The sequence below is a fragment of the Oncorhynchus nerka genome, linkage group LG5 (assembly GCF_034236695.1).
Source record: "Oncorhynchus nerka isolate Pitt River linkage group LG5, Oner_Uvic_2.0, whole genome shotgun sequence".
Taxonomy (NCBI): domain Eukaryota; kingdom Metazoa; phylum Chordata; class Actinopteri; order Salmoniformes; family Salmonidae; genus Oncorhynchus; species Oncorhynchus nerka.
The window spans coordinates 34803933-34819261 of record NC_088400.1 but is presented as its reverse complement, the minus strand read 5'-3'; the positions used below and the strand labels follow the sequence as shown (position 1 = coordinate 34819261).

Genomic DNA, 15329 nt, shown 5'->3' with positions numbered 1-15329 from the left:
TCCATAGCTGCTCTAGTCAGTCATGGGGGGCCTATAAATAACCCCACAGTTGAGGGCTTCTCAGCATTCCCAGAGGCATATCGTTTGCTACTTGTAATGCGATCAACAGCCCCAATGCATCTCCATATATTTAAAAGTAGTCCTGCTACAAAAGAGTCATTTGTTCAACTTTATTGAGAAAAAAAAGTAGCCATTAAATAGCAGAGCTATTAGTTGATCGATCAGCCATTGAGAACTTTGAATAACGTATTCAGTGCAAAAGAGAACAGTGTTATGGATGATGATTAACTAATGGCTCCACATTCTAAGAACAAAAAGTAACAAAATATCAAAGTGAACACATTTGCTCTCAATCCATTCTCAGCAGCACAAACCAACTATTTATCTTATTAACATGCATAAAATATTTCTTATTTACTTCAGCAATTCTCCATTCAAAACAGTTAAGATTCACCCATTTTGAATGTTAAAGTTTTTGTGCATCTCTGATCTATCGATTCCTGCGTCATTCCATGTGTATCTGAGCTATTGCCGTTCAATCAGGCCGGTATGACAAGTTTTGCACCGGCTGTATTTCTGCCTGATGGAACGGTAGCTCAGATACACATGGAATGACCCGGGAATCATTAGAACATTCAAAATAGGTGAATCTTAACTTTAAGATTAAGTGTATGATATTCACAGACATCAGTTCTCTAATGCTATTGGAAAAGTGTGATTGAACCATGTTGATTCTCTCAATACAGAAATGGTGGCATTGAGAATCTTTATTTTTAGTTGGCACCTCCTGCGTGAATTCAGAGCAATCAAGAGCTCTTCACAAAGTGGCTGTGGTTGGCTTTATACAGACATGCTTCACTGAGAGTTCAGAGCAATTGGCATATTTTGTAAAGGGAAAAAAAATGGGTATTGGAGACATTTGTCTGTGTTAAGAGGATGTGAATACATTTAGGGGGCAAAACAAAGAATCAATTACTGTTATTTGCTGATGGTAAGGGGTTGCGGCCAAATGGGCAAAAAAACAAACAGTAATTTATAGTTTTTTCCCAGCTATAATGCAAGTTGATACGACCATGACCGATTATCACATGGCGTACTTCTGAGTCCATTCCCGGGCTATTCTGTTGTACCTGTGGAAAAGTAACAGAACATAAATCAATCCACAATAGACTAGGGGTGGAGCTTCAAGAACAATGCCATGCCTTACAACACAGCAACTACCCAAGATAAACCTGAGATGCATGATGTTCACACACAGAATACTATCCTCCCATAGTCCCACCAAAATGGCATTCAATACTGTCAAACAGTCCAAGACAGACAATCAGACAGTGGGAATACAGGTCAGAGCAAAGCCACCATCCACCAAGGCAAATTTACTTAGTGGCAAAATATGTCAGCCTCATTGAGTTAGTTGAAGTGCTGTCAACAGTATAAATGTCAGAACCCACAACAATGTCCTCTCCCTCGACGATGCAGGGCAGTCTTACCCTAAAGCATAGCGTACTTTTCTGTCCATTCTCTCGCTAGTCTATTATACCTGATGCAGAAGGAAAAGTCCTATATTATAAGTATCTAGATCTAATATTATAGGGTATAACTCACTTTGCACCGATCTTTTTAAAGCCTTTGGATCAAAAAGTTGCATAATATTTTTCACAAAATGATTAGAGTACAATATACTAACTTTTCCGTATCTGTTTTGTAGATACGGGCGATCTCTGGCACTAACGGGTCGTCAGGGTTGGGGTCACATAAGAGTGAACAAATGGACAAAAGTACTGAAAGGGAGATTAAAAAGAAGGATTAGGAGTGGATCTTAGGCATGTGAATCGAAATGAAGTCGAGGTAAAAATGAGTAACACAAAGGGCACAAAGAATGGAAAAACGACACCCTACCTTTAGAGATAGTTAATGCTGGAGACCACTGAGATCTCAAAATATCCAGGCAGATGCTGCCGTTACTGTTAATATTTGGGTGATAAATTCTTGTGGTGAACGCAAGCTGCAATGAAAAGGTTGGAGGAGCAATCAAACACATTGATCCACGGAAACCTCATTCCTCAATCTTCCACATGCATCAAGACAACTTCAATTGTAAAAGAACAGAGGAACAAGAGCGGAAATAATTACCTTAGGTGGTTTGAAGGGATAGTCTGTGGGGAAGTGAATAGTCAGGAAAAAAACACCACCTTGGTATGGGCTGTCATTCTGAAAAGAAAACAGAATTACATCTCAACAGTCACACTGAGCAGCCAAAGCAACTTCAAATTCATCAAATGGAGAAACACTTTATAATGATACTCACAGGCCCCATAATTGTAGCTTGCCAATGAAACACTGCCAAACAGAAAGGGAGACAGTTGAGGAATGTTTCAGATGCCTTGCTGTTGATCATTTATTTATGCACTTTAGAGATTATTCTGTATAATGAAAAGCGCTAAACAAATGTAATAAATTAAGAATTATTATAATGTTAGGTTTAATACAAGTGCTCAGTTTGGCCTTACTGTCGTCTCCAACCGGGCCAGCGGAACACTGTGCAGGAGGATCCCTGCCCAGGTCGTTCAGCTCCTGAAACAGAGAAACCAAACCAGGACACCATCAGCCCACTGTTCCCCTTCCATGTACCAACACTGTTAACTCATCATTGCTACTGCAGACCTCACAGCCGTACTTGGAAGAGCATTTGCTATGCATTTACATTGCTGGCGTTGCAATGTGCACTGCACAGGAAGTACTTTTAAAGTTTAATTAGAGACTGATGAAAAGAGGAATCCATTTTATAACGACTGTAGCTCAATGATTAGTCTTGGCCATAATGAAAGTGGGCAGTGACTAAACAGTTTCTTGTATTGCAGTGATTGAGCATATGGTATCTTGCAGAGCCCCATCAGAGCAAGTGCTTCAGGACAACAGATCAGGTAAGAACTTCTTGGGCCAATAGTGATACTGTCTATATTGCATGTGGGTCCGAGTGACATGAGGGTGAGAATGTTAGTCATCGAATAGATCAGTAAAATAGGTGCACGCCTTGAGCAGGCAGGAAGCTGTGGGCTGTGTTGCCGTCAGGAAAAGTTGGTGTCAGTGCGAAGCTGAGCTAAAGTACAGACACACACAGCCGTCACTCAACCTTTAACAGCCTGTGTTGACATGGGCCTAGGCTTCCTCCCCCCATGGTCAACTAACGGGTTAGAAAAGGTCAAAATTGTACTATTATGTAAATACAGACCTGGTATATCTCAGTAATAAACATAGGTCTGCATAGACTTGAATGATGCGTATGCGAGTCCAGGAAAATAATTAAACTAGAGTGTAGTGATAGGCCTCATCCATTGTGAAAAGTTGGGTCTATCCCTGACAACTTGTGGCAATGTCTCAAACACCCAAGTCAGAATGTGGATTGGCCTGACCAGTGTTACACTGGAGGGAAAGATGACAGCAGCATTGCTGACAGTAGCTAGGTTTCCATAAAATCTGAAACAGATTTATGCTAAAATTATATAATAAGCTTCTTTTTTTATATGCACATTTCCCACCAGAGTTGTTTCCATCAGACTGACTTTGTTGCGGATTAAAAGGCAGTGTGTGATGACAGGGCACATAAAAACACTTTTGTGCTTAAGTTTTTGTGTACTGAAAAAAAACAACTAAATAACTTGTTTGTGTATCCATTGCATTTTACACCACCGATAGTATTGTCACAAACTGTGGCAATAAATGGCAAACTTGGCCAATCTGGTTCACGCACGTTCTCAAGACAACAGTTTGCTCCAAAAGTCGATACAGGACAGGGTAGGTTATGACATGGATAAGAGCAAGATCTTTTTTTACTAATTGGCAGCTAAGCATCGATCATCTTGTCACTAGCATACAAATCTAATCAGCATTTATTTGTCGTAAACATGAGGTAATTCTCCATCTATAAAATCGGGTGAACCACTAAGAAAAATTACAGCACTTTTTGTACATAGTGCCTCCATTTTAGGGGACCAAAAGTATTGGGACAAATTCAATTGTGTGTTAAAGTAGTCAAAAGTTTAGCATTTGGTCCCATATTCATAGCACGCAATGACTACATCAAGCTTGTGACTGCAATTTTTGGGGGATGCATTTGCCGTGTTTCAGATTATTTTGTGCCCAATATAAATGAATGGTAAATAATGTATTGTGTCATGAGAGGCAGTCCCTGTCATTGTAAATAAGAATAAAATGTTTCCAAAACACTACCATGATTAGAGATAGTCCTGAATGAATCGTGAATAATGAGCCGTGAGAAAGACGCACAAATATCATACCCCCAAAAACGCAAACCTCCTGTTATTGTGACGGTTAGAGGTTAGCATGTCTGTTTGTGGCCCGCCTGTTAGCTTGCACGATTCTTGCCATTCTCTTTCGACCTCTCATCAAAGCTGTTTACGCCCACAGGACTACCGCTGACTGGATGTTTTGTTTGCCGCACCATTCTCAGTAAACCGTAGCGATGAGCTTGGATTGTGATCGACTGGTTGATCTCCAAAGCATTCCCAGTCGATAAAACATTTCTGTAAAAAACAACAACAATAAAGCCTCGAGTTCCAATTTGTTTCGCGCTGCTGCTGGTAGATGCACTTGATTCAGGAGCCATAGCACCGGGAAGGTAAAAGTGTTCCCATTTGAACCATTTCTTGGGTCTAAAAAGGTAGATCTCCACCTACACGGCAGGCCCAGCGAGCAAATCAAGTGCACCCATAGGCCTACCGCTGGCCAATCAGATAGCTCAAATCACTGTGTATGCACAGGACTCAAACCATAGACTATAAAAAACCTTGAACACACAGCAAAGTTGATATTGTGAGATTTCAAAACCATGACTAGAGAGAGACAACAAAAACAGCAAAGAGCCGTTTTACATCCCAGGTTTACACATGCTTGGGGTAAAATTAAGACCCTCGATATTTATTGGAAAGGAGCCTCATGCTCATCACTGTCCACTTTCACCACCCTGTGGATGCTTTTCAAGTCGCAGTGGGAGGACCACACAACATAGCATAACTGTAAATTTACATCAACATGGTTATTCTAGCAACAATTGTGCCAGAAATTGCTACCACCACAATTCATAGCATAATTCTTTTTACAGACAAAAAGATAATTCCAACAGTTAACCCAAGTGTTTTTCTCTAAATCACAAGTCAAATTGAAACATTTTGTTAAAAATAAGGCCCAGATTACGTGCCCATATCGTGCAGTGTAGAAATGATCTCAAATGCAGAAATGGATGAAAATTATGACTTTTTGGTGTTGAAGTTTAATTGAACAGTATAAAACAATCAGAATGGAGAAAGACCTATTGAGATCACATTTATTTTGTTATGTAGCCACCCTAGGGTCATGCACTACTCATTAAGCAAATGTATAACTTTTACCATTAAAAAACGAAATACTGTCTTTTTTCTTTCTTCTTTTTTTAAATACCGTGATATAATATTTTGCCCATATCACCCAGCCCTATTGTAAACCAGAGTTTACATGCATCGTCCTGCATGTTTAGGCCTACATTTTGTTGCTGGTTTAATAAACTATGTTGGGTTCAATTCAGTTCAATTGTGTCAGTAAGTTTAAAACAGGAACCTCCCATTCTAATAGGTTGGTTATTAGGCTATACCTTATTTGTACAGTTAACAACCAATGTTTCCCCTTTATTTTTCAGGCAGGCCTCAAAGAGCTTTGAAGCAACATCCAGGGTTACTAACAACTTATTTTTAGGCACAGGGCCTGTCCCACTCAATGTGAATATAAAGCTATCTGGAAGCATAGGCCTACATTCGTTTACACATATTCAAACTGAATGTTTGTAAGCTAGGCATAATGTAAAATCAACACTGACGCCCAATTTGCTCATGTTTCAAGGGTACAGGCTAATACAGCAATGTAATGTTGGAGACTTCATCCATGATGTTTTAGTTTTAATGTTTGCCAATTACAATCAAATATGCATTCTTTCAGATTAATGCCATGGCCCTGTAACATTAAAAGCAGAGTAGCTACAGTGGCTTGCGAAAGTATTCACCCCCTTGGTATTTTTCCTATTTTGTTACCTTACAACCTGGAATTAAAATTGATCTCGGGGTCATTTGATTTACACAACATGCCTACCACTTAGAAAATGCAAAATATTTTTTTCTTGTGAAACAAACAAGAAATAAGACAAAAAACAGACAACTTGAGTGTGCATAACAACATCACCCCCCCAAAGTCAATACTTTGTAGAGGCACCTTTTGCAGCATTTACAGCTGCAAGTCTCTTGGGGTATGTCTCTATAAGCTTAGCACATCTAGCCGCTGTGATTTTTGCCTATTCTTCAAGGCAAAACTGCTCCAGCGCCTTCAGGTTGGATGGGTTCTGCTGGTGTACAGCAATCTTTAAGTCATACCACAGATTCTCAATTGGATTGAGGTCTGGGATTTGACTAGGCCATTCCAAGACATTTAAATGTTTCCCCTTAAACCACTCAAGTGTTGCTTTAGCAGTATGCTTAAGGTCATTGTCCTGCTGGACGGTGAACCTCCATCCCAGTCTCAAATCTCTTGAAGACAAACAGGTTTCCCTCAAGAATTTCCCTGTATTTAGCGCCATCCACCATTCCTTCAATTGTGACCAGTTACCCAGTCCCTGCCGATGAAAAACATCCCCACAGCATGATGCTGCCACCACCATGCTTCACTGTAGGGATGTTGTTCTCGGGTGATGAGGTGTTGGGTTTGCGCCAGACATAGCGTTTTCCTTGATGGCCAAAAACCTCAATTTTAGTCTCATCTGACCAGAGTATGTTTGGGGAGTCTCCCACATGCCTTTTGGTGAACACCAATACATGTTTGCTTATTTTTTTCTTGACACTTTCCGTAAAGCCCAGCCCTGTGGGGTGATACAGTTTAAAGCGGTCTTATGGACAGACACTCCAATCTCCGCTGTGGAGATCCTTCAGGGTTATCTTTGGCCTCTTTGATTAATGCCCTCCTTGCCTGGTCCATGAGTTTTGGTGGGAGGCCCGCTCTTGGCAGGTTTGTTGTGGTTCCATATTCTATCCATTTTTTAATAATGGATTTAATGGTGCGCCGTGGGATGTTCAAAGTTACGGATATTTTTTTATAACTCAACCCTGATCTGTACTTCTCCACAACTTTGTCCCTGACCTGTTTGGAGAGCTCCTTGGTCTTCATGGTGCTGTTTGCTTGGTGGTGCCCCTTGCTTAGTGGTGTTGCAGACTCTGGGGCCTTTCAGAACAGGTATATATACTGAGATCAGGTGACAGATCATGTGACATTTAGATTGCACATAAGTGGACTTTATTTAACCAATTATGTGACTTCTAAAGGTAATTGGTTGCACCAGATCTTATTTAGGGGCTTCATAGCAAATACATATGCACCCACCACTTTTCCGTTTTTTATTTTCATTTCACCATTTTGGACTATTTTCTGTACGTCCATTACATGAAATCCATTTAAATTACAGGGTGTAATGCAACAAAATAGGAAAAACGCCAAGATGGATTAAATAGTTTTGCAAGGCACTGTAATAGGGTGTTTTCTTAATGAGTGACTACCTTCTCTTGCATTTTTATCTTGACTTCGGGCGTCACAGTCAAGTGTCAGTGCAATCATGACATCGCTCTAAACCAATATTAGGAGAAGTGTTGAATGTATTACTTTGTTTGGGGACACAGCAATTACACTATTTTACTTTAGTAATAATTACCACAGCAGCTATGTATATTTTTATGCTAGAGTTTCGGAATAGATACCAGAAAATACCAAGACGAGGAGGACACTAGACTTGGCCAGCTTGAATGACAAGGTTTATATTTCCAGCAATATACACCAAACCGAAACCTGCCACGAGTTGGTGGTAGTGGTATGTAATAACAACCATTTCCTCAATCTCATCAGGTTACACCATGACTTGTTAATTAGTTAACAACAACCAGAAAGTTTAGGGGATAACGTTACTAGCTAACAATGACACCGACTAAGCTAATGTGAGACGATTAATATAATTCGGATTCTGAGCTAACGTTACTGCTAGCTAGATTCTGAACTAATATTTAGCTCACTCACTTTAAACTAGCTAACGTTAGCTTAACTACTTAGCTAGCTAAGCTACTAGGCCATGCTACTGCAAGCCAAGCTGGCTAACAACCAAATAAGCACGCTTGTTATAGCGAACTTGCAACTGCTCACTGTACGACGCGTTACATAGCTAACTAAAACGACAAAATATATATATACATTCTACCACATGACCTATAACATCACTAACTTATTTAGCTGTGTTTACGGCAAAGACTCAAACAACAATCAATTTACCTTGTGAATTCGTTTTAAGGCCATTCTGCTAGTGCGTAGGGACCGGTTGTCGAAGATAGAGCAAAGGCTAGCTACGTGATGCTAACTAGCATATAGCAATTAGCTGTAGTATACGGCGATCTACCCTGGCTAGCTTTACATCAACTCACAATATTACTTTTATAGTTGATAAACGGGTATCAATAGATATACTGGTATTTTCGCTTTTCCTTGGTCGACAGCCGTTGGCTGCTTTGACTGCACTGGTATTATAACGTTTCCGATACGTTAGCTCGGCTCGTTCTTCTGGTCACGACTGTGAAGTGAGCGATATTACCGATGAGTTGAATCAGCGGTTCACCTTCATAATAAAAGTTCTGCATTGAAACTGTATACAAATAGTCGAATCATGCCACAATTGGACTAAACCCAAACAAAACAAATCACAGAAATATATACAGAAGTCAAATAATAAATTATGCACTGGTGTTATTTGTGTGCATACAAATGATATAATAAATTGCTAAAACATATATATGACCACCAGCATTAGTTGAGAGAAGAGAACGTGAAGAGAAAGTTGATAAATGTATCAAATCTGAAGGAGAGTGGTTTCACTAAATGTTTCCCTGTGACCAGATATGATAAACCCAATTCAGACTGCCTTTTTCTGTTCAATCCTATGCCATGTAGTGAGTTTAAAATTAAGATTGCTGCATGCGTCTTGTTGGGTATCAGAGCTGGCATGTCTACTATAGAGAATACTCAAACAACAGGGGGAAACAAGGGTTGAGGGCATTACTTTGCTAACTTTTTAAAATTATTTTTATCTTACCCCTTATTTCTCCCCAATTTCATGGTATCCAACAACTCCCGTATGGGCTCGGGAGAGACGAAGGTCGAAAGCCATGCGTCCTCCGAAACACAACCCAACCAAGCCGCACAGCTTCTTTAACAAAGCGCGCATCCAACCCGGAAGACAGCCGCACCAATGTATTCGGAGGAAACACCGTGCACCTGGCGACCTGGTTAGCGTGCACTGCGCCTGGCCCGCCACAGGAGTCGCTGGTGCGCGATGAGACAAGGATATCCCTACCAGCCAAACCCTCCCCAACCCGGACGACGCTTGGCCAATTATGTGTTGCCCCACGGACCTCCCGGTCGACTGCGACAGAGCCTGGGCGCGAACCCAGAGTCTCTGGTGGCACAGCTAGCACTGCAGTGCAATGCCCTAGTCCACTGAGGCTCTTTGACCACTAGACCACTGAGGATCTTTGACCACTAGACCACTGAGGATCTTTGCTAACTTTTTAACCCAATGGGAGTATTAACTCATCCTGTCCTTGATAGGGGATTCCAGAAGAAAGTGGGCAGCTAAAACTGGGGGCCCAAAGTCAGAGGAAAGAGGTTTTGAACCCTGAGAGATGAACGGAGCCGTCTCCCTGAAGCAGAAACCAGGACACAGAGAAGACGAGAGTTAGTGTGCGTGTGTGTGTGTGTGTGCAACATACATTTGTATCTTCCAAGATCTCAAACACTCTTTGCACAATGAAGTAAGCAACATTAAATAGAGCAGAAAATACACATAAAGGAGGACTCACAAACACGGGCGTAGTAGGTTGACTGGGTTGGTTGAGGTAACATGAAGCAGCAGGTTAACTGGGTTGGTTGGAGTTACTTGGAGCAGCAGGTTGACTGGGTTGGTTGGAGTTACTTGGAGCAGCAGGTTGACTGGGTTGGTTGAGGTAACATGAAGCAGCAGGTTGACTAGGTTGGTTGAGGTAACATGAAGCAGCAGGTTGACTGGGTTGGTTGGAGTTACTTGGAGCAGCAGGTTGACTGGGTTGGTTGAGGTAACATGAATCAGCAGGTTGACTGGGTTGGTTGAGGTAACATGAAGCAGCAGGTTGACTGGGTTGGTTGAGGTAACATGAAGCAGCAGGTTGACTGGGTTGGTTGAGGTAACATGAAGCAGCAGGTTGACTGGGTTGGTTGAGGTAACATGAAGCAGCAGGTTGACTGAGTTGGTTGAGGTAACATGAAGCAGCATGTTGACTGGGTTGGTCGTGGTAACATGAAGCAGCAGGTTGACTGGGTTGGTTGAGGTAACTTGAAGCAGCAGGTTGACAGGGTTGGTTGAGGTAACTTGAAGCAGCAAGTTGACTGGGTTGGTTGAGGTAACATGAAGCAGCAGGTTGACTGGGTTGGTTGAGGTAACTTGAAGCAGCAGGTTGACAGGGTTGGTTGAGGTAACTTGAAGCAGCAAGTTGACTGGGTTGGTTGAGGTAACATGAAGCAGCAGGTTGACTGGGTTGGTTGAGGTAACTTGAAGCAGCAGGTTGACTGGGTTGGTTGAGGTACTGTAACTTGAAGCAGCAGGTTGACTGGGTTGGTTGAGGTAACTTGAAGCAGCAGGTTGACTGGGTTGGTTGAGGTACTGTAACTTGAAGCAGCAGGTTGACTGGGTTGGTTGAGGTAACTTGAAGCAGCAGGTTGACTGGGTTGGTTGAGGTAACATGAAGCAGCAGGTTGACTGGGTTGGTTCAGGTAACTTGAAGCAGCAGGTTGACTGGGTTGGTTGAGGTATCATGAAGCAGCAGGTTGACTGGGGTAACTTGAAGCAGCAGGTTGACTGGTTTGGTTGAGGTAACTTGAAGCAGCAGGTTGACTGGGGTAACTTGAAGCAGCAGGTTGACTGAGGTAACTTAAAGCAGCAGTTTGATTGGGTTGACTAGGGTTTAGTAAATCATGTACAGACATGCATAATATTAAAACAATCCTTCAGATACATTTAAAATCCTTTCAGAACTTGCCACAGACAACCATAGAGATGAGGCTTTGTATTCGCATGTACGTCATGATAGTAAACCAAAGGGGGTGCCTGTTGATCCATGGCCTGTCATGGTGTGGCAGCAGAGCTGTCAGGTTTGGCTGCCTGCTTCTTATAGCAACACTTCTTCACATAACAACAACATACAGCCACCACAGCAGAGAGTAAGCATATAAACCCATACAGGCATAGGTGTGAGACGAAATGAGTGAGAGACAGACAGACGGAGAGAGAGAATTTGTTCATTTCAAGAAGCTTACATCCTTATTACAAGTTTACAACCCACATCGGATACCCCATCAAAGACTATGTGTATTTGTCTGAAGTATTGGTCACAAAGAAATAATGTCCATTGCCAATCTAAGTTGATACAGAGCAAGACTCTCACTCACCACCACTCCCCAGCTTCACCACCAGGGCAAGGTTGCCATACTGGGCTGTCAGCTCAAATATGCCTGATTCATAGCGTGCCAGATCCCTGATCTCAAGGTACACCATCGGAACCTTGGAGTCCAGGTGTGAAGGTGATGCTACACGGGGTGGGGTCCAATGGGAAGTTCATCTTGAGGTCCTTGCCCTCAAGTTTATTGTATTCCTCCACCCATTCTGAAAGGCAGGATGGGTAAGACTATATCTGGATAAGAGGGCCAATATAGTGAAGGGTAGATATTCTAAGGATGTCCCTGGTCTTGCCATTGTTAAACATGAGAGGAAACATACTCTCATCCTTCTCTGTCACATCTGGCACCTTAAAGATCTTGGTGGTTGTGTACCATGGGTCCTTCAGCTGAAGATCAGAGGGACAAAAACACATCCTGAAAATCCTCTAAATATCAGTGATGAGTGCTGAATGGAAACTAATCAGGCTCCAACAATTTAATTTGGACCTTTGGCTAAAGTCACACACACACACACACACACACACACACACACACACACACACACACACACACACCACATAGTAGCCTGGAGTCAAGAGCATTGGGGAATGGGGGGCCTAGTTCACATACGATAGTTAATTTAAAACTGCTCACCACAAGTCTCCTATGTTCCGGGTGGTGAATTGGGGTGAAGAAGAGTTTGGTTTGGTAAAGACCACTGTAAATATCCTGTGTCATCTCATAGGTATCACCCCAGCACACATCAGCCGTGATGAGCTGAGCCAAGCCTGAAGAGAAAGCAGGACATTTAAAGGGAGACACACAGAAGGGAAACAGCAAGATGACAGAGACAGAAGAGCGAGAGAAAGAGAGAGATGAGGTGGAGATTGTGTTCACTGACGGTGAGGAGCTGTGACTTGAAGCAGTATTCAATGTCAATTAAATCAGGGTATTACATTTATTTGACACAGACATTTACTATGCAGGTAGATGTTACCTACCGTCAGTTTCCCCTATATTAATTGAGCAGCAGAGTGCCGCGACTGCATAATCGTGGTCACCACTTCAAAAAATATGATACAAAAATTATAATAATGAAAATCATTTTAGGTATGCTATATTTTTTTACAAGTTAAACTAGAAAAGATAATGGAGCTTTATATGTATAAGATCGTCAGAAGTTCAAGTAACAACCACCAAATAAAAAGTTGACAGTCAGGGGAGAATACAAAATTCTGAAAATTTCATGACACGGGGCTTGATTTTGTTATGTTTGAGTCATTCAGATTGCATAAGAACACTGCATAAGTAATGGCAAAATGTGTAGAATTGCAGGCAATTACCTTTAAAAGAGAAAAATGTTGTCTCCATCCACTTGACAGGTGTGGCATATCAAAAAGCTGATTAAACCTCATAATCATTACACAGGTGCGCCTTGTGGGTACAATAAAAGACCACTTTAAAATTATATGAACTGTAACTCTGTAAAATCTTTGAAATTGTTGCATGTTGCGTTTATATTTTTGTTCAGTATAGAATCTAGACGCTAGTGCACCATGAGTAGCGTCGGTCCAGGTCACGCGAGGACTGAATTAGGGCACAAAGAAATGTTCACTGTGAGCATCAGATTAGATAGTCACACAAGTCATCTTCAGAATTCAGTTTGATACTGTTGCTTAATAAAAGGTTGCGTAAAATGGCCTTTAATGTGGGGGAAGTCCTTTCGAATAACATACAGAGAGCCCTTACTGGGTCCCTGTATATCCGTCTTCCTGTTTAATGTAGGATCACAACTGGATAAGATATATGTCACACTCTGACCATGATTTGCGTTGTTTGTTTCTATGTTTTGTTTGGTCAGGGTGTGGGCATTCTATGTTGTATGTCTAGTTTGTCTATTTTTTGTTATTTTGTTTGTTTGCGCCGCACCAAAGCAGAGCTGGAGGCAGCGAAAGCAGAGAGGCGCCGGTATGAGGAGGCAGCACGGCAGCGCGGCTGGAAGCCTGAGAGGCAGCCCCAAAAATGTCTTGGAGTGTGGCAGAATCAGGAGTCAGTCCTGAGCCAACTCCCCCTGCTTAGCGTAAGGAGCCAAGGATGGAACCACAGCCGGTCAGAGCAGTATTGGAGGTGAGCGAAGCAGAGACAGTGAATTAGTTAATGGGGAGATTTGGAGGAGAGAGTTATGAGGGAGGTGCTGTGTTGGTGCCTGAGGCACGACATCCGCCCGACGGAGCGTGTTGGGGATTTGATGTCACCTGGGTCAGCTCTCCATACTTGTCCCACCGTTGGCAGCCCCCCGCAACAGGCTGTCTCTCCGTCTCATCCCTACAGGTGCTCCCGCCTGTCCAGCGCCGCCAGAGCCTTCCTCCTGCCCAGCGCCGCCAGAGTCTCCCATCTGTCCTGAGCCGCCAGAGTCTCCCGTCTGTCCTGAGCCGCCAGAGTCTCCCGTCTGTCCTGAGCCGCCAGAGTCTCCCGTCTGTCCTGAGCCGCCAGAGCCGCCCGTCTGTCCTGAGCCGCCAGAGCCGCCCGTCTGTCCTGAGCCGCCAGTGTCTCCCGTCTGTCCTGAGCCGCCAGAGTCTCCCGTCTGTCCTCAGCCGCCAGAGCCGCCAGTCTGTCCTGAGCCGCCAGAGCCGCCAGTCTGTCCTGAGCCGCCAGAGCAGCCAGTCTGTCCTGAGCCGCCAGATCCGCCAGTCTATCCTGAGCCGCCAGAGCCGCCAGTCTGTCCTGAGCCGCCAGAGCCACCAGTCTTTCCTGAGCCGTCAGAGCCGCCAGGTGCTGCCAGAGCCGTCAGTCAGCCAGGACCTGCCAGAGCCGTCAGTCAGCCAGGAGTTGCCAGAGCCGTCAGCCAGCCAGGAGCTGCCAGAGGCGTCAGCCAGCCAGCCTGCCCCTCAGTCCGGAGCTGCCCCTCAGTCCGGAGCTGCCCCTCAGTCCGGAGCTGACCCTCAGTTTGGAGCTGCCCCTCAGTCCGGAGCTGCCCCTCAGTCCAGAGGCGCTCCTCAGTCCAGTGGGGCCTTTAATTAGGGTCTTAGGCCCAAGGTCGGAGGCGAGGGTCATCTCTCTAAAGAGGCCCTTGAAGAGGGCAATGACTATGGTGGAGTGGGGTCCACGTCCCGCGCCAGAGCCACCACCGCGGCCACATGCCCACCCAGACCCTCCCCTATAGGTTTAGGTTTTGCGGCCGGAGTCGGCACCTTAGGGGGGGGGGGGGGTACTGTCACACTCTGACCATGATTGGCGTTGTTTGTTTCTATGTTTTGTTTGGTCAGGGTGTGATATGAGTGGGCATTCTATGTTGTATGTCTAGTTTGTCTATTTCTATGTGTTTTGGCCTGATATGGTTCTCAATCAGTGGCAGGTGTTTGTCGTTGTCTCTGATTGGGAACCATATTTAGGTAGCCTGTTTTGTATTGTGGTTCGTGGGTTATTGTCTATGTGATGTTGCATGTTAGCACTCAGTTTTGATAGCGGTCACATTCGTTTTGTTATTTTGTTTGTTTGTTTAGTGTACTTCGTGTTTTTTCGTCATTCATTAAAAGTATGTATTCACACCACTCAGTTTTGATAGCGGTCACATTCGTTTTGTTATTTTGTTTGTTTGTTTAGTGTACTTCGTGTTTTTGGTCTCCTCACTACGACGATCGTGACAATATAGGACACGTTCCCCTGCTCAGGCATTGCATGCATCATCCAATGGGCGGTCGGGTAGGTCATGGACTGTACAGTCGGGCACCAGATTATTATTCACTTTTATTTAATCAGGGACCAGGAAGTCATTTTCAATAGGGGATATA

The 15329-nt window shown here is 43.5% G+C and overlaps 2 protein-coding genes across 4 annotated transcripts; one reads left to right on the top strand and one right to left on the bottom strand.

Moving 5' to 3' along the window:
• Positions 1-156: 156 nt before the first annotated feature.
• LOC115129373 (ubiquitin-conjugating enzyme E2 D2-like) lies at positions 157-8672 on the bottom strand. Of its 3 annotated transcripts, XM_029659635.2 has the most exons (8): positions 8350-8671; positions 2511-2574; positions 2309-2340; positions 2134-2211; positions 1900-2005; positions 1688-1781; positions 1491-1540; positions 1042-1130 (listed from the first exon to the last, which is right to left on the bottom strand). In XM_029659635.2, exons 1-7 carry the CDS (start codon positions 8371-8373, stop codon positions 1492-1494), a joined length of 447 nt encoding a protein of 148 aa, XP_029515495.1. In that variant the 5' UTR covers positions 8374-8671; the 3' UTR covers positions 1042-1130; position 1491. The 3 variants fall into 3 exon arrangements, with proteins under 3 accessions (XP_029515497.1, XP_029515496.1, XP_029515495.1); XM_029659636.2 differs by lacking the exon at positions 1491-1540 and having other exon boundaries at positions 994-1130; positions 8350-8670; XM_029659637.2 differs by lacking the exons at positions 1491-1540; positions 1688-1781; positions 1900-2005 and having other exon boundaries at positions 157-1130; positions 8350-8672.
• On the top strand, positions 7680-15089 carry LOC135571786 (uncharacterized). Its single transcript, XM_065018582.1, has 4 exons — positions 7680-7897; positions 12284-12440; positions 13400-13665; positions 13870-15089. Exons 3-4 carry the CDS (start codon positions 13633-13635, stop codon positions 14557-14559), a joined length of 723 nt encoding a protein of 240 aa, XP_064874654.1. The 5' UTR covers positions 7680-7897; positions 12284-12440; positions 13400-13632; the 3' UTR covers positions 14560-15089.
• Positions 15090-15329: the final 240 nt, after the last annotated feature.

Excerpts from the sequence above, each read along its gene's own strand:
- LOC115129373 (XM_029659635.2), bottom strand. The coding sequence starts at position 8,373 with ATGGCCTTAAAACGAATTCACAAG. Across the intron at positions 2,006-2,133 it reads ATCCCTTCAAACCACCTAAG|CTTGCGTTCACCACAAGAAT; the intron begins GTAATTATTTCC and ends TTTTCATTGCAG. Across the intron at positions 1,782-1,899 it reads AGCATTAACTATCTCTAAAG|TACTTTTGTCCATTTGTTCA; the intron begins GTAGGGTGTCGT and ends TCTCCCTTTCAG.
- LOC135571786 (XM_065018582.1), top strand. The coding sequence starts at position 13,633 with ATGGAACCACAGCCGGTCAGAGCAGTATTGGAG. Across the intron at positions 13,666-13,869 it reads CGGTCAGAGCAGTATTGGAG|GTGCTCCCGCCTGTCCAGCG; the intron begins GTGAGCGAAGCA and ends TCATCCCTACAG.